The following is an 18,806-nucleotide window of genomic DNA, read 5'->3' on the forward strand; positions in this document are numbered from 1 at the left end:
TTAATAATCCTAACAATAGGCTGCTGTTCTATCAATTGCACGTGTATGATTTGTATTCACATGAATCAAATTAAGCATCAGCCAGCATGAAACTGCATTCAGGGTTAGTATTAAAAAATCCATACAGGTACAACATACAAAGTTTTTAAAATTGTATAGTATGAGTTTGGAATTTCTGATAATGCCAATAGAATGCTTATCTGAACTAAACAGAAAGATGGTGTGGGTCCAGATGAAGAACTATAAATCTAATGAATTGTAAGATAATAGTATTATTAGGAAAGACAATCAATAGCAAAATCATTATGAATGTAATTTTGTGTTAGCGAAGGAGCAGTTACATGCTGATTTTTTTTTAAGGCAACAAACTCGCTGTGATGATATTGATTTCTTACACATTTTTTCCTACCTATACAAAATTAGTGAACACATAAGCTTCTTAACATATTAGCTACTCTTACTCAAAGTTTACCTGTCATTTAAAATCCTTTCAGTTTTATTAAAGTTCACTTACCTGAAAAGTATAAAACCGGGTCCCATTAGGAGGATGTACTTTAGGAGAGGCAGAGACAGTGTTCATATCCGAGAATATCATTTCTGGTCACACACAGTACAATCCACAGAGAGCTACAGATGCAGAGTAGAGTGCTAAGCTCGGAGACAGATCCTTTTATACATTTAGGAAGGCAATCGGACAGAATTCAGTCTACCCCATCCATTCAGTTGCACAGTGACAGCGCTTTGAATTCCTCACTCTTACATCTGCGAGCTAAACTGTGAGGTCATTGCTCCCTGACCTCTAGCTCAGCTAGCCTGTTATAATATGCACAATGAATAAAAATTAGAAATACCAAAGAAAAGAGAGCTAGAACCTACAGTACATGGAAGCTTGTGCAGAATCTGGCAACGCTTTGGACCTGCCCATCTGTTCTCAGTGATAATCACCTCCCTCCACCACAGCCTTGCAAAGTGATTATGCTAAGCATCCCAGTTAACCAATAACATACAGTTTCATTTTGAGCAAGCATGCACAGTGTAAAACAGAGGACCTCTTCTGACTAACCTGAAGCATGCCTTGTGTTCAGTTTATAGCTGTATTTGTTAACAATGATAATTTTATCATTTCAGTTTCTGACAGTTATGTTAACACATACAAACTCTCTTTAAATAACACAAAGGTGTGTCTTTTTTTTGTTTTGACTGTCTTGTCTAGAAAAGAAAAGGAACTGTGTATTACTCTCTAAATTAGTATTTCTTATTTTTTTTTTTGGTGCTACAACTGTCTACAAATAGGGAGAAATAAATATTTGTGAGGCTGTTTACAGAACTATACTCAGTTTAAATATAATACATGTTATAAGTTTCTCTTTTCTCATTCTTTTACAATTCTTTTTTTCTAATCTTCAGTCTGCATCCCCCTTTAGGAAAGGTTTGCCTAACATTATTAAGTATAACGTTGGAATTTTATTCTGAGACTTACTGTGCTTAACAAAGTTACAGACCTACACCTTAATTCATTAGTTACACATGTTTTTAAAGTTATTTTTTTAAGGCTGATAATATTTGTGAACATCTGCATTGAACATCTAAAACACATTCATTGCATCTTTTCTTCACACACAGATCATTTGAACTACACAAAGACACTAAGGAACATAATATTCCAAGAACTTGAATAAGTGTTCCATTTACAAAAATTGAAAACTAGGGTTTCAGTAAAGGGTAAAATTGTAAAGTGGTTGCAAAACTAACTTTACATGTTCTGTGAAGCACTTTGTATTTTGTTCATAATTTAAAAGAGAGACAGAGAAACTACTTAATAAATGGTACTTTCAAAAGGAAATTTGTCAAAATTCTAAAAGCCTGGTGAGTTTCCAGGCTGTCTCTGTTTTTCATTCTGTTTTATCTTAATGCTTTTAGCAACTGAAGGTAATACAGCTTTTAAAGTAAAATTACTATGAAAGGAGTTGGGAAAGATGCAGAGATGTCTGTCTGTTTAAATGTGTATGTCAGAGTGGTGCATAATCATATTTTGTAAGCCAAAGAGAAAAAATCCTCTTAGGTCTAATCATATCTAACAATTTCTTATAATTACCATGATATGACTTATATAAAATTTACAGAATCAAAGTAAAACTACTGCCTGGAACATTTTCTTAAGACTGGGATTTCAGATTACAGCTTATTGTCCCCTCTTTTGAGTTCTTTTCCAGAAAATCAAGATGCTTGTATTCACAAAGAAGGCCCTCAACTGGTCAAATGAAAGGTACCAGTTTGTTGATAATCTGAGACTAGAACCTTTTACTACGAGCTGTTACTTTTTTCTTTACAGTGCATACCAAACACATGCTATTTCTCCAAAGTGCAACAAATACAGTTTCTTTTATGGACAATTAAGATGGTTTGCCCTGAAAGATTACAGAAATTTACCTTGGAGTTTCCTCACCAAATGCATAGTTTGAAGAATTCATGTGCAAAATCCCACATAAATTCCGTCAATAGACAAGCACTTTCACTACTAAATAACTGTACCTGTACCTATTAACTTGAACTTCTCTTGCTTCAACTTTCATAACTTTTAATCCTCATTTCTACGGGGGATATAGGAACCTCAGTTCATCTTCCTATACTGCCATGTGCTAAGCCTTAAACTAGTTTGTTCACAGTTTAAACTAACTGCTCTAGTCACAGTCTCAATAATGCCTTTCATGATCACAACACTATTGCTGTATTTAGACTTGCTAGTTCCTTACTTGTTCCTCTAGGACGGAACATTTTCTTTTAGCTGCAGTCTTCCACTGGGAACTCTTTCTGGGATCACTGTTCTCCAAGTCTTAGCTGCCCATTATTTGAAAAATGCTTTTTAAAATACTGCTCCTCGTCTTTTATCTGTTTTGGCTTTCCTGCCTAGAGTAGAGGAATCTGCACTTAAAAAAATGACTGCCAAGCCACCACCAAAAAAACCAATCCCCCCACCCCCAGCATTTAAGTTCCGATAAACACATCTCCCTAGCTATAGAGTATAGATCTGCACAGAAGGCATGGCACTGTTCGTAACTCTATCTCTCCACTAACTTTTACCTTATGAGGAAATGCTCCCAGTAATGACTATAAATTTTCTTTTACCTCACTGCAAAACAGACCACCACCATGTTCTTGCAGGATTCTCATGGAATCAGAATGTCGTTGTGATGTAACACTCAAAACACATTGAAAATGTTTAAGAAGTGATTTTCTGAAAAATGTGAAACTAGTCTCCTGTCAGAAATCAGTTAGAATACAGGTAAATTCAGTAAAGCATGAACTGATGCATGGCAGAATGCATGTTCACAATTACAGAAAGAGTCACATTTCAGAAAAGCCAGCAGCAGCCCCAAAGCTGGAATTCAGCAATCTCCTTGGAACAAAGAGCTGAAACCAGGTCTCCCGTGTTTAATTGCATGCAACAACCACTAAGCAGGGTATCAAACAACACAAACTGAAAGCAAACAGAAAATGGAACAAAATAAAGATAACTGAACAGACCCAGCAAGAAAAACAGAGAAACAGGCCTAACGACCATGACTACAGCTCAGTGGTAGAAGTAGTCACAGAGGTTGTGACTCTCATTCAAACACTTGCTCCCATGAATCTTCCAACAAATGACTTAATTATTCCATGAAGTAAAAGAGTTGCAGTGGAGAAAAAAAACCCTCCTACATGAAAAGAAAAAATTTTACATGTTTAAAAGTGTGAGATATGGCAACGCTTCTGAGATGGCTTTTGTTCCTGTTACTTTCGAACATATGAGTTATCAAGCTCTGACTCGGTATCATTTAATTAGACACCACTCTCCAAAATTTTCAGTGTGATAATTTATTTAATTTTTAAGTGGATTTTTTTATGTATAGCCTAGAATTTTTTACAGTAGGCACAAAACCCATGATATATGTTGAGATATGTAGAGATATATGTATTAAAGAACTCAGTAAATTACACCACAAAAAAGAAGGTATATGAAGTGTATATTTCAGGCCATTATGTGAAGTATTTTGAAAGTTCAGGGACACTAATACAAAAACTTGTATCTCTGACTGCAGAGACAGGATGTACTTCTTTAAAATGACCGACACACTTAGCTTTCTAATATGCTAGTGCTTGTGAGATATAGTTTCTCTTCAGAGTATGAAGTACCATAGAAAGCAGATGTTTTAAGATTTAAATCACCAGCTCTTATTGAATTAGGTGAGTAATTATCCAGAAACATGGATTTATATCACATATTGTTCTCATTTCTGTCTCTATCAGGAAAAGTCATGTTAAAGAAACCCGCCTTCCTCCAGGAGCAGTGAGTGTGTGATTTTCAGAACATTAGAGAGCTTTCACATTAAACCTCTAGACCCTATCGCTTCTACTTCTCAGACTCACAGAAACCCTACTAAGCTTCCAAAATTGACAGCACTGTACTGGAATTGATGTTTCTTTATTATCTGCTGTTGTAGACATCAATATAGAGGGAGTATCATATGATACATTACTCATCCGGCCTAAAATATCCCAAATTTGCTTTAAACTGAAAACTGTTAATGTTTAAAGAGTTCTGGTCTCCAACTATTAATGGTTGAAAAAGATGATAAACCTTTACCACAGTTCAGACAAAAAAATATTCAAATTGTGTAGAATATCTTCATAAAGTCACATATAAAATCTAATTGTTCTTCATATCCAAATTAATTTACAATTCCTTTTAGTTTATTTAATGAAGTTCTACACCAGAAGTATTTCATTTTCCATCAACAAAGCAACACAAAACCAAAATCTGACAAATTAATATACTTTAAAAAATGTATAAAATTCATATACCAAATTCCAGAAACTAACCATTCCCAGGTGGTATAGCTCCCATAAAGCAAAGTGGGAGAATTAAGGAAAATGAATCATAGTACAAGGAAGTTTTTGCTCTCTTTCAGGCTTCCATTACAAACAGAAAATCCTTTTGGAATTGAAAACTTGTAAAACTAGACAAACTTATCTTATTGATTAGTAAAGCCTGTTTTTCATCCTGTCTCTGTAATTAGGACTCGATTATCAACATTTCCATCATTGTTCTTTGTTGCTTCATATCTTGAATATGCAAATACCAACACTTGTAGAGGGAAGCGTGTCTTAAAAGAACAAGTGCTGGTACCAAGACATAATGCACTTATGAGCCCTATTTTAACCTTGAACGTAAGGATTTGTGTAACCGTTGATGACAAGTGAACTGCAGAACAAAATATCTTCTGTCAGAAGTAAAAACTATATATCAGCAATACTAAAGGATAAAACATGTCCAAACAGGTTTACTCTGAATGATGGCTTCCCTTTCAAACATGAGAATTTTTAAAGTGCCCTTGCTTTGTTGTATATACTTAGACATTTTACCATGTATTGCAATACTTTGAAAAAAAACAGAATCAACATTGACTAATCAACTTCAAACTTTCACAACAGCCTTTCTTTTAAATGGCAAATTTCAGAATTTATTTATCTAACACTAACTGTCTCTATGTGACAAAAGGTCAATAAAATCAAAATCAAAATCTCTGTTTCAATATTTGAGTTTATGAATAGAGTTGCTAATTTAGAATATATTTTATACAACTTATCAAGTATGCAGTCCATAATCAACAATTATCCAATGCAATCACAATGATACTAAGTCCAAAAGATACAATTTGTTTGCCTGTGCAGGAGCAAAATTTCCCTTTCATTTGTACATTTGGACAAGCAATGGTTCACCATGGCAAGGACTCCTGTGCAGCAGTACTCTACAATATTCTGGTCATCACGGATGTGAGAAATTAATTCTCACACTCTCAAGACTGAATGATTAAATAGTTCTATACCTGACTCACTTGGTTCAACAAAGCTAGAATGGAACATCCATAGTATCATTCTTGAAAAAATTCAGCTCCTCAGCACTGGATCTGTGTTTCCTCTGTATAACTAGACCATCAGTAAATCAAGACTGTACATAGAAGATTGTCAGGTGATTCAAATGAACCCAATATAAGCACTGGTTTTATCTATTTTTAAGTTATGTGTTAACGACAATTACTGACTGAGTGAACCGAAAAAAGAAACTGTATGAAAACACAATCCTTGTATATAGAGAAGTCTTCTGGACATTAGGCATAATGTGAGAGTTGAAGGAGGAGAGAATGGCAGAGTTGAAAGAATATGTAATGAAACAAAACAACAAAAATTTGAGGGAAGATCTATTTCTAAAAGTTATATCTTAACTGATTTTAAAAGATACATACTTTTCTTTTTTCCATGACTCTTGTGTTTCAACTTCCAAAAGCACGGGTACTAAGCTATATTTAAAACACAACCTGTGTCCTCTGCCATTAACTTTTGATGCCAGGAAGGACTAAATTTCAGTTTTCTGACATAACTACATATTTAATGAAAAAGTCTAGAGCGTCCTTGGATATTAAGACAATTTTTTATGTAGAATCAAAGCAGTGACTGCCTTTATGGACATTTTTAATAAAATTCCAGTCAAATCTTACATTAACTCTTCATGAATCAAGACCAAAACCTCTGAAATAATGTAATCCCAGATGGTAGTAAAGAAATCATGAAAACAATCAGCTTGTTTTTTCACCATGTGTCATATCACTTAGGTATCACTGTTGTTATTTACGTCCTTTAAATTGATTATATTGTAGTGTTATACACAGTATAACATTAAGTCTATGTTATATATATGTGTATAACATTAAGTGTAAGTACCACTGCACTTGGCAAAATACGAGATGTTTCATGCCAGCAAATGTAAAATCCATTTAGTACAAATCATGTACATTACTGTAAAGGATTACAGTACATTAAGGATGAGAGAAATTTTGAAAGAACATAAGAGATGATAATCATTGCCTGTGTATCATCCTCAGCAGAGCAGCCTTTTCTTTTTAAGTGAATATCTTACATTATGTGCCTCATCACGAGGATAAAAATAGGATGAGAGTCTATGATGGAAAAACAAAAGAAAATACAAATTTGAGATAACGTGTTCAAGGACTACAACTTAGCACAGCTTACTATGAATAGATATCTTCTCTAACCTGTCTATTCTCCCTTCAAAAAATGTTTTTTTTTGCCTAATGATATTGTTTTATTAATTTTCATTCCATTCATTTATTTTATACTGCAATTGATCTGCAATTTTTATATACACTGAGATGTTTCCTGTTCCACAAGTATAAAAAGTATTCAAAGAGTAAATTACTAATGAAAATGAGTAACAGCATTTTGTCTAGAAAGAAAGCTTTTGCTAAGGTAATTCTCTTTGTCATTTATTTCTATTTCTGCTCCATCTGGAAAGTATTTTTTGTCTTAATGAGTGATACAAGTTGCTAAACTGGTCCTTTGAGTATGAACTTAGAGAACTGAATTAAAAGCTAAAATTTATGACTGATTAGTTCCATACTTTACATGGGAACTGGAAATACTCACTTGAATAAGGATTGTAGAGATAAGTAGGCCTTCACAAAAGGAGGTCTGTTTGTTTTCTTTCTCAGTTAAATTTCCACAGTTTTTCCATAGTGTCAATGAATATATTTCTGAATGACCGCAAACTGAAAAATTATGAATAATCAGAATAAACCCATAAAATTGTATAATCATGCCTTCTTTCACATTGTGCAAAATTTGAAATATTACTGATGTTCTAATAAAATACCCAAAAGTAGTTTTATCCTAGTATCTTTTCTGTCCTGAGGCTAACTAGAGGAACAATTGGAATGTGATCACAACCATTGGAATTGGAACCTGATAAAAGACTGTTGAAGAGAACAATACTTACAATCATACTTCCAAAGCCAGTAATTAATTTAGTTGTTTAAATAAAGATACTTTTCATCTAATTTTCAGGGATGCTCAGTTTTTGAATAGCTTCTCTTAAGTCACATCAACGCTGCTGATACCATTTTGAGCCTCACTGTTGTACACGCAAGAGGCCAAGCACTTGGACTGACTGAGGAAGTTTGAAAATGTCATTCCTTTTGCTCCAACCCTATTCACAAAATGCAGTCTTCTACAGATGATGCAAAATTCCCATTTATAGCTAGATACAAGCAGTCAGACCTTCTAATGCTTTCTTTTTTAAGTACACATCACAAGTTAGTAATAACATACTAGCTTGAAAAGACTTCAAGACTTTGCTACAGTGCACATCTTCACTGTCATACATACAGCCTTATAAGTTGTCATGGTAGAAAGCAGGAACAGTCTCTTCTAAAAAGGTATCCTATTTCTTCTGTACTCGTCCTTAACCTCTTGATAACATTTTCCCTTTTAAAAGTGCAGTGGCATTGTTTGTGTACTGATACTGTCTAAAATCATCTTTCCAACAGAGAAAAGATACGGGATTATAGAACAAAACAGTCAATACTATCCAGAGGGCAAGTGGCTGTTCCAGCGCTCGACTCAGCAGACTTTCATTTCCTCTTACAATCTATTATAAAAATATAGAATGATCCAGCAACTGCATACCTTACCAATATATTCAGTAGAAGCAAACATTGCTTTTTTTTCCTGGGAAGAAAATCATGATATACAAATACTCTTGAAATATATTTTCCAGTGCTAGACAATGTGAATTCCAATAAAACTAAATATTTTTTATTTTCTATTTACTTCATAATTCAGACTTGGGTAATCATAGAATATGCTGTGATGATTAATGCTGATTTAATGTTGATTTTCTATCACCCTATTTGTCTTTCTGAAAGTTCTGAAAGAAAAGTTAAAGGGCAACAATATAAACCCACCATTTTTTCAATCTTTGGGTTGAATGGCTTCTAAACTTGCCAAATCCCTAAAAAGGACTTTCTAAGACTTAATCTTCTCAATAGCCACCTTTATTCTTCATAAAACGTGTTTTGGAAATAAAAAGAAAAGTGGGATAGGATATTAAGTAAGTAAGGTTATATTTCTAGGACACAGGAAAAATAAAAGTATTTTTTATTTCCTTTCTGCATTCAGTCAGGATGACTTCGATATTCATCGTGCAAATGACTAAGCAGCATTATTCATGATTTATCTTGCCATGCATCTAAAAAATGCCATAAACTTATAAGTAATGTAATAAATATTTTGTTCTTAACATTCTTACAGCTTAATCTAAATCTGTATCTAGAAAATTGAGATGAAGATGAATCAATTATTAACAAATGTGTGTGCCTATATTAAATGAAGAAAGAACTGATATTAAAGATCACAGTCTAAAAACCTACAATTGATCAGGAAAAATAGCTACTTGACAAAAGCATCAAAATGTAGTGAAACCTAAATTAAACATTGTGATACTGACAGAGTACTGCTCTCATCTTTAAACAAAACCTTGCCCCTTCAACATGGTAGTAGATGACTACTGCCTGGTTCTGCACTTACAGCTCATTTTGAATAAGGCTGAAAGCTTAGTGGTAAGACTATAAAGATGCTAGATCAAAAGAAGGACATCTCTCATGGACAGGAATAATGGCAGATGGAAAGCTGAGAATTATTTGTCTGCTATTGAGCAAGGACACATTGAAAGCTCCTTGCCAAGGAAAGGTAGCTTTTCCACTTCTTTCTTTTATGAAGGCAATAGCACAAATGAACACTGGCCTCTTCTGGTGGGCTTTATTTGCAGTGTGAGTGTCAGTGTCTCTTGTGTGCTACCACAGGTTCCCTTGACAGTCAGTAGAGACAGGCACTTTCAAGGGGCACTGCTTCTGACCTATTTTGGATGTCTATTTTAGCTTGAGATGAATCACACCACAGAGGTGGGAGGCAGTAAAGACAGAAATGCCTACGCTCTAGATATCTGGAGTTAGGTGCAGTGAATTCTACTCTAGGAGCCTGAACTAAACGTTAAACAAGTTATCAAAACATGACAAGAAGATACTATAATCAATAACTAAAAAACCCACCACTGATTAAGTACACCTGAAGGAAAATTACTATAAGAAATAATTATTTCTATAACTATGTGAAACAAAACCAAATCCACACAAACCTGAAACCTGCTTTTCCTACTTTCATGAAAAAATTACGTGAAAAGCAACATCCACAGTAACAAATTTACAGTCACATCCAGATTAAGTCTGCTATTATAAGCACACACAATATTAACATTCCAGACTGAGATACAGAACATTATGGAGCATGGGAAAATTAACTGCAAAATTATTCATGTTTTATGAAAGTATGTTGTTGACACAAACAAATCACATCTACAAGGTTAAATACCATAGCAACCTCAGGCCAGGCAGTTCCTAATTCTTAGTACTATATCTGTGCTTATTTCATGTTCACTGCAGCATGAACAGATCTCTTATGTACATTAAACAAATATGATAGACATTTATTGCAATTCAAAGCTCATAATTTTGTTTAGAGTTTCATATAATTTCATATATTATATTTCAAATAATTTCATATAGCAGCTTTAAATTTTGATTAGCGTCAAGTAGTGGCAATGTTAATTAGTATGTTCATAAAGTGGCACAGAAAATCCTTAAAAAACAGTAGATCACTGAACTTAAAATGTATATAAAATATATGCACCTGTGGAAAATGGAATAGTAAAATCACAGAATCTGTCCTGCAGAAAGTTTTCCTAACTGTAGTGCATTAAGATTTTTTTTAATGGCACAAACCAACTACAGATTTAACCTGCATTATCCTCTCCTGAGTCTGACGTAGTATGTATTCTCAGAAATACCTTATGGGAAAGATACCTACAGAAAAATTATACACAGAATATAATTTGTTTGACTTCATCAACTTTTTTTTTTCTTCACCCACTGGTCTCACTTCTGTTAAGAAAGTACATAGATACATTGGGTGTAGCTCCTCTATAGAAGTGACATTTTACATAAATACGTTGTGGTTTATTTCATCTTTAGCTAATAGTCCTAATCCTGACAGCCTCTCTTCACTTAAAAATTCCTTCTTACCCCTAATCATTTTCACTGTCTCTACATCTGCAGATAGTAGCTCACCATGACAGAATATATCTTGCTCCTTCTCTGCACAACCAGATGGAAATCAAAAGGAAACATTTTATCTTACTCCTACTCCTGTCCATTTATCAAGATTCCAAACCTTCTAGATGGCGCATGGAAAATAGCACTGAAACTGCAGTTAACTCTGGATTGCTAAGATTGAACAACAGTACACCTTAGAATAAACAGGTGATGTATGAAGTAATTTAGACCAGCACAATAAAATTCTAACTCAAAGTTTTCAGACACTGTCCAAGAAAGGTATTTCATTAAATGGCAGAACAGTTTTCTATATTTGCAGTCTGTTTAACTGAAAATATTAAAATGCCCGTGGACGTGGTTTGACAGACAAGTAAGATATAACAGTTGGGAAAATAAATCACAGATGAGTCAACAATTTAAATAAAACTTGTGATTTTATTTTTAAAAAATTACTAATGACTCATTCACGATTATCTCTCCATAATTTTCCATTACATGCACTTACCTAAGATATTTTATTGCTTCATATGTCTTTGAATCGTTAACATATTAAATTAACCAGTGAATTCTTACTTTGCTTTACAAGAATCTTCAAAAATTCTTCCTAATTTCTGCAATTTTATTTTTACAATTAATGTGTCTAGATGGCATAATGGTAAAAAGTTATTAGAGAACAAACTCTTCATTCTGGAACACTGAATGCTATAGTTAAATTAAAAATGACATGTTTGATCAAGTTCCATGGTTAAAAAACATCCTTTCTCATGAAGGTTAAAAATAAGCTTTTACTATTGTCTACAACTTAAGCCACAGACAAATCACTTTTCTCGATACCCTTTCGAAGACTCTTTTTCAGTTCAGTATTTTCTTGTTTCAGTTTTTTTTAAACAAAGGTCATCTTCCCAAGCAATCCCATCCCAAACATTACTATGTTTCACTGTTACTGCCCATTTCCAAAGCTGCTATTAATGGAGCAAGAAAGAGGTAGGCATAACATGTCAAAGCTAAAACAGAAGAGGTAGCAGAGTTGGCATGGAGGCTGTGACATCATTAGAGGGAAATGGAAAGCTATATTTATAGGAGTAAACTAAACATGCTTGGGAAAGCTCCCAATCGTCGTGGCCAACTGGCACAGAAGAGTACACAAATATGCTAGTCAACGCTGAAGTGTCCAAAGAGCCTGCATGCAAACTGCTTTATTGGGAATAGTCCCTGCAACAGTCCTATTCCCACACCATAATTAGTAATTGCCTGGAAAAAGTATAAATTAGTGTGAATGAAAAGTTTGCCAGGATCTGGGCCAACAGATTACTACTACAGATGATTGTGTTTGACCATCCCGGAATATTTCCCAGTACTGTTTGATTTACTTGCATATAAACATGCTAAGCCTTTCCAGAAGGTTTGAAGTTATAGCACATAGTAAAAGATTATGTGTATTTCCAGTCTTGCTGTTGAAAATTGTTTGGTGTTTAGGGTAATTAAAGATAGGATGTGAATGATCAATATTAACCAATTCTTTCTAAAACTTCAATCAAATAAACCATACTGGATGCAGTGTAGTAGTTGAATTTTTGCCTAAAGAGTGTAACATTGGAACTGAGGAGAAATTCAGACCGGTACCATATAGATAATGGATACTTTTCATTAATTTCACTTAGTTATCCCTAGCTCTTGATGTGCTCTGCCTGTATTGTCCATAGAAGATTGCTGATTCCTGGCAGGTGTGCTGCCAAGTCTTCAGGGCTCTTTAACATGCAAGTCATCTAGAACAAGCTTGGAACAAATTATATTATCTAGATGTATTGCAATAGTACCTCCTGAACATAGAGTGCACTCAGTCTGAAATAAGGCCTGAGAGAATTGGGAGATGTCAGTTGTGAAAACATTACAATTTTTGATATGCTTATCCATGTAGAATATTTGGAAGACTCTTCACAGTTAATAGTGAAACAGAATGTGAAAGGTGACTCAAGATTCAGGCACAGGTTTACCACAAGCAACAAACAAGGAGAAACACACACAGAGTTGTCAAATAAAGGACATAATGTTTATAGCATAAACATAACAGAAATATGAAAGAATGTAAAGAGACAAAACTCATCAGACAGGCAGAACAAAAAACCAAACCAAATCAATATAATGCAAGTTATATGGGGGCCATCAAGAGCATAGAAAATATCTTGTATTTCAAGCAAATACTTAGAAACTAATATATCCTGCTAATCTTCAAAAACAAGAATATAAAGCAGAAAAAGAGCAAAAATTAAAAAGATAATAGAAGATTTTTTTCCCATTACAGGGAAAACCTGTTTGTAAAGAACCCACAAGAAAAGCCTAATGTAAAAAAAAAATACCAGCAAAATATTAAATAAGGTTTGCATGTGTCTTGTAATCAGATGTTAGAACTCAGGTAAATACAGATAATGATACAGAAGTAGAATTCATAGAATCACAGATTTATAAAATGGGTTGGGTTGGAAGAGAATTTAAAAGTCACCTAGTTGTAACCCCTCTGTCATGGGCAGAGATGACATCCACTCTATCAGGTTGCTCAGGGCCCCTAACTTTGAATACCTCCAAGGGCTGGAACATCCACAACTTCCCTGGGCAACTTGTTCCAGTGTCTTAGTGCCCTCTGAGTAAAGGATTTCTTCCTAACATCTAATCTAAATCTCTCCTCTTGTATTTTAGAAACATCCCTCCTTGACCTATCACTCTCTACCCTTGTAAAAAGTCTCTCTCTCTCTCTCTTTTTATAAGCCCCTTTTAGGTACTGGAAGGTGCTATAAGGTCTCCCGAGACCCTTCTCTTTTCCAGCCTGAACAACCCCTTCTCTAAGCCAGTCTTCATAGAAGAGGTGCTCCATTCCTCTGATCATCTTTGTGGTCCTCCTCTGGACTTTCTCCAGCAAGTCCATGCCCTTCTTGTCCTGAGGATCCCAGAGCTGGATGCAGTATTCCAAGTGGGCAGAGTAGGGGGGCAGAATCACCTCCCTCTGTGCAGACCAGGATACGGATGGTTTTCTGGGCTGCAAGCACACACTGTTGGCCAAAGGAAGTTTATATCTTAAAAGTATCTTGAAAGTTTCAGGCCTCAAATAGGAGAACAGCAGTTCAGTTTTCAGTTCAGTTCATCTTGGAAAATGTTAAAATTTTGTAATGAAAATTACATGCAATTTATACAACAATGTGTGTAGTCCAGCCAAGAGGGATCACATCATAAGCAGGTATTCCTAGAGAAGTGTAACTCTTAGCAATATTAAAAGAGGAGGACATAAAGCTGTTGAAACATGAGAAGAATATGCTAAAAATGAAAAAGGGGGAAGAAAAACTTGAAAACTACTCCATGACGGTTGCATAAGGTACTAAAGAAATGCCTGAAAAAATTCTCAGTGAAAGACAACATTTGGATCATATAATAGCCAAACCAAAGACCAACGTAGCAGATTTGCTGGGCTACTGCTGGTGGTGTTCATTGTTTCTTTAAGGTGTTGGGCTCAGTTTTAAAACACTTGACACTTGATTCTTAAGGAATGAGTTTTCTTGGAATAGAGGAGACAAATTACTAGATGTGAACAAACCATTTCACATATTTTCTCAGGATAAGAAGGTAAAATATGTTCATATTAAAGGCTTCCTTTGACAAATAGTAATTCCTTCTGAATATGTTTGGATCAAGAAATATCACTTTTTGCAGCCTCTCAGACAGTATAAAAAGCCCTACAGAAGCAAAATTCTCTCTCAATCCCTGGGAGATGCTTGCAGAAGGAAACAAACATACACGTGAACCACAATGTAACATTTGAATTCAAGTTTTGCTACCCTCTTCCATAATAGATTCTATATAGAACCATTTAGATTGGAAAAGACCCCTAAGATCTATTCTAACTGTAAACCTAAAACTTCCAAGTCCACCACTGAACCATGTCTAAACTAAGTGCTGTGTCTACACAACTTTTAAATACCTTCAGGGATGGTCAATCAACCACTTCCCTTAGCAGCCTGTTCCAGTGCTTGACCAACCTTTCAGTGGAGAAATTTTTCCTAATATTTAACTGAAGCCTCCCCTCGAGGCCATTTCCTCTGGTCCTATCCCTTGTTACCTGTGAGATGAGCCTGATCCCCACCTGGCTACAACCTCCTCTCAGGTAGTTGTAGAGAGCAATAAGATCTTCCCTGAGCCTCCTCTTCTCCAGGCTGAACAACCCCAGCTCCCTCAGCCTCTCCTCATCAGATTTGTGCTCCAGACCCTTCAACAGCTTTGTTGCCCTCCTCTGGACATGTTCCAGCACCTCAATGTCTATTTTTAGTGAGGGGCCCAGAATTGGACACAGGATTTGAGGTGCAGCCTCACAGAGCCCAGTGCAGAGGGACAATCGCTTCCCTGGTCCTTCTGGCCGCGCTATTTCTGATACCGGCCAGGATGCCGTTGGCCTTCTTAGCCTGGGCACACTGCTGGCTCATGTTCAGTCAGCTGACAACCAACACCCACAGGTTCTTTTCTACCACGCGGCTTTCCAGACACTGTTCCCCAAGCCCATAGAGCTGCAAGGGGTAGTTGTGACCCAATTGCAGGACCTGGCACTTCGCCTTATTGAACCTCATACAATTGGGCTTGACCCACTGATCCAGCCTGTCCATATTTTCCTGTTGATAATTTTTATCCATTTATGTATGCTATTCTAAGCATTAAATGTGTGGTATGGTGGTGCTTCTTATTTTATTGAAACAGAAAGCAGTAGTTGCATAGCAACTTTAGGTTGGCTTGTTTTCTTGATTCGTCAGGACAGTTGAAAAGTTTCTAAATTTAATATATTTCTAGACTTATTTTACATTTCTTCAATGTAAATTAACTACTCTCAATGATGACTCTCTTTGTGTCCTGGTATCTTTCATTCTCTCCTGACAGTGTTTTAAAAATATTTTTGACATTCTGATCTTGCTCTCTGAATAAGAAGGTACTGAATTGTGTACGACCTGGTCTTACAGTTAACTTAATCTTACTAACACTCACCTAGAAAAATCTATATTTCTCTATATTGTCATTCCACTATAGTGATTCTAAGTCTCTTTTCTTCTGTGCAACTTGAGCTGAGGTTGTTTTTTACTTTTCATTATATATCAGTAATTCAGACTGACATTGGCAAACTGCAGCTAAAACCACTAATTTTAAATCCAGCATGAAGTATGACATACCTAACACAACTTTTTTCAGCTAACTTCATATTACATGACCAAAGAAATTTTGTCATTCTCACTGGGATTTCTTGAGAACTGCAAATCTTAGATGGTCTCAAGTATCAAGAATGGAGACCATGTGTCAAGACCAGCTCTTGAGTGTCTGTTAGTATTTACAATTATGTGACTTGATCAGGGCCACACAAATAGTCTATAGCAGAGGCAGCACAGCGTGCTCCAAATAAACATTCAATTGCTATAGCCAGAATGCAGGATTTTTCTCATTCTGTTCTCTTGCCACACTCCGGCATCTTAATAGCTGAAATCAGTGGCACAGCACAGTTCAAAAGACAACATCTTCCTCTAGGAATTGTTCCTGATGTAATCACCAAAGTACAGATCATACTGAATCTTGCAGACAGAAGTACTGCATAAAACTGTAGGCACCTCTGCTTGTAAAAATTGAAGGTTTAGAAACTTAATTTCTTTTTTCAGTCTGCTTGTTTCACAAATGATGTCACCTTTCAGCAATATGCAGCGACAAGCAGCTGATTTCGGAGAAGAAATTTTTAATTAAAACTTGCTTCTCCCTTTTTGTTTCAGTTAGTGATTGCCAGGAGGTGTTGCTAACCCCAGGCCCTTTTCAATACATTCTGAGCATCCTTACATCCTATCACTTTCCACAGAAATGATGGGTGCTCAGCATCTATTGTAAGTGGGAGGACATAGATATTTCTCTGGCAGCTGAGCTGTGCTAAATGAAAAGTCTCCACTGATAGGTTCTTATTTTTTAATTAGTTCTTTATGAAAAGAAATTGCTTCCAGTAGTCAATAACATTTCCCTAAAAATCCAGAAGTACAGAATAAAAAGTTGCGGCAGTTTTAAGAGTAAATAACTTTTGACAGGATGTTCATGATTTAACAGTTTTCAGTGCTTCCTAAATCAAGTCTTAAAGCAGTAATATATATGCATTCATGATAATTTATTTCATGATTGATTGGGGATTTATTACCTAAGTTTGAGACAGAATCATGTGGCTAAATTTAGAGCACTGAGTGTTTTTGCTCATTCATTCCTTTAAGAAAAGAGTCATTAACTATAACATCTATAAAATGCTGCTTTCAAAACTACACCAGACCTTTTCCATCAGAATAGTTATTTTCAACATTATTATTTTTGTTCTATGGATTTGGTAGGTTATACAATGAAAGTGTTCTGGTTTAGGCATTGAAACACAGAGTTTGTCTGGCTCACTGGCTCGTTTCTCTTGTTTACTGGCTTCTTCAGGAATTTGGTGAGCTAGTTTTATAGAAACTATTAATAAAAAGTTACTTTCATTAAAATCTAATTGGCTCAGACCTTTTGATGTTTTGTTGTGAAGATGACAAAACATAGAAGTTTTATCTATAGCTATACACAGAAAAGTCCAAAATGGTACAGCTCCATACAGCCCTTTTTGCTCTATTGACTGTGATGCATCAGCCCTGGAAACATACACAGAAAAAAAGAAAATACTTTTACTCCTTTCCTCCAGCTGATACACAAAATACCACCAACGAAACCTGAAACAGACACACAGTGAACACTGCAGCTTCCAAATGCAACCCCTAATAACTTATAATAAACTACCATGCTACTTAAAACAAATGTTATACTATATGAGTAGGGTTCAAAACTGTTAGAAAGGAAAGGCTGTCTGACAGAACAGTGCTTCTGCTGACAGAGAATATTGCTGCATATATATTGCAAAGATGACATAAGGGAAAAAGTTTAGATTGGAAGGTAAGGAACTTTCCTCATGAAACTAGGTTACATAAATAAAAAGATGAGGGAATAACAGTGGGCTTACACAATTACCACCAAAAAAAATACTTCATCTACCATCCAAGTGAGGACTTAGCCTTCTTGCATTTTGTTTTCGCTGCAATTCAGCATACAAGTATCTTAATGTACAGTAAGGTGCTCAAAGGAATTGTCTAGCACAATGAATATTACGAAGCTTTATATTTTTCTACTTCAGCTAATAAAAAAGCAGAGCTAGTCTTTTTCTATACAATCCAGTCAGTAGAGGGATGGTTCTGCGAGCTAGACATGAATACAACAGCACTGTGCAAGGTGAATCGCAGAAAATAGAATAATTATTGCTGAAAGATTACATGACTGGAAGAGACTTACAAATACTTAAATAATACTCTGTCCAATGTGTCTTGTATTGGGTTTTCTCAATGGAGGCATTTTATGCCTGATGATTATAAGTGTTAAGAAAACACATCTTCAGAAAGATCAGGACATTTCTTCAGGAAGAAAAAAGGAAAACAAAGCTAAAACCAAGTAAATAGGAAGTTACTTCAAAGGAATTCATCTTATGTGAAAGATGTAGCATTCCCACTGAGTTGTGGTTGCTTCTAAAACAGAATTAATTATCCCCATATGACTTGTAATTGCAAATACAAAGAGAACAAATGTGGGTATCAAACTATTCATGCCAAAATAATTTGTGAATCATCTTACCAAAGGTCACATCAAAGTTGCATACTGGCTTTTGAATAGAGACTTTAGGAAAATACTTAGGAAATATGCCAGTATGCTTAAAAAGAAGAAAAAATCCACCCCAATTGTTCAAGA

At 35.2% G+C, this 18,806-nt stretch overlaps 1 protein-coding gene across 16 annotated transcripts in view; it reads right to left on the minus strand.

The window, feature by feature from the left end:
• PPFIA2 (PTPRF interacting protein alpha 2) overlaps window positions 1-18,806 on the minus strand; it is a 342,104-nt gene that overhangs the window by 231,005 nt on the left and 92,293 nt on the right. For 3 of the 16 annotated variants that reach the window (XM_027679804.1, XM_027679803.1, XM_027679802.1), the window contains exon 1: window positions 515-595. The exons of 11 other annotated variants lie outside the window; for them this stretch is intronic. In XM_027679804.1, coding sequence (XP_027535605.1) covers window positions 515-595 — 81 coding nt within the window. Of the gene's footprint in view, window positions 1-514; window positions 939-18,806 lie in introns of those variants that run through there. 2 more of the 16 variants (XM_027679800.1, XM_027679799.1) reach the window with 1 other exon arrangement.

This window comes from Neopelma chrysocephalum, unplaced genomic scaffold, assembly GCF_003984885.1.
Source record: "Neopelma chrysocephalum unplaced genomic scaffold, ASM398488v2 Primary Assembly neopelma1_59, whole genome shotgun sequence".
Taxonomy (NCBI): domain Eukaryota; kingdom Metazoa; phylum Chordata; class Aves; order Passeriformes; family Pipridae; genus Neopelma; species Neopelma chrysocephalum.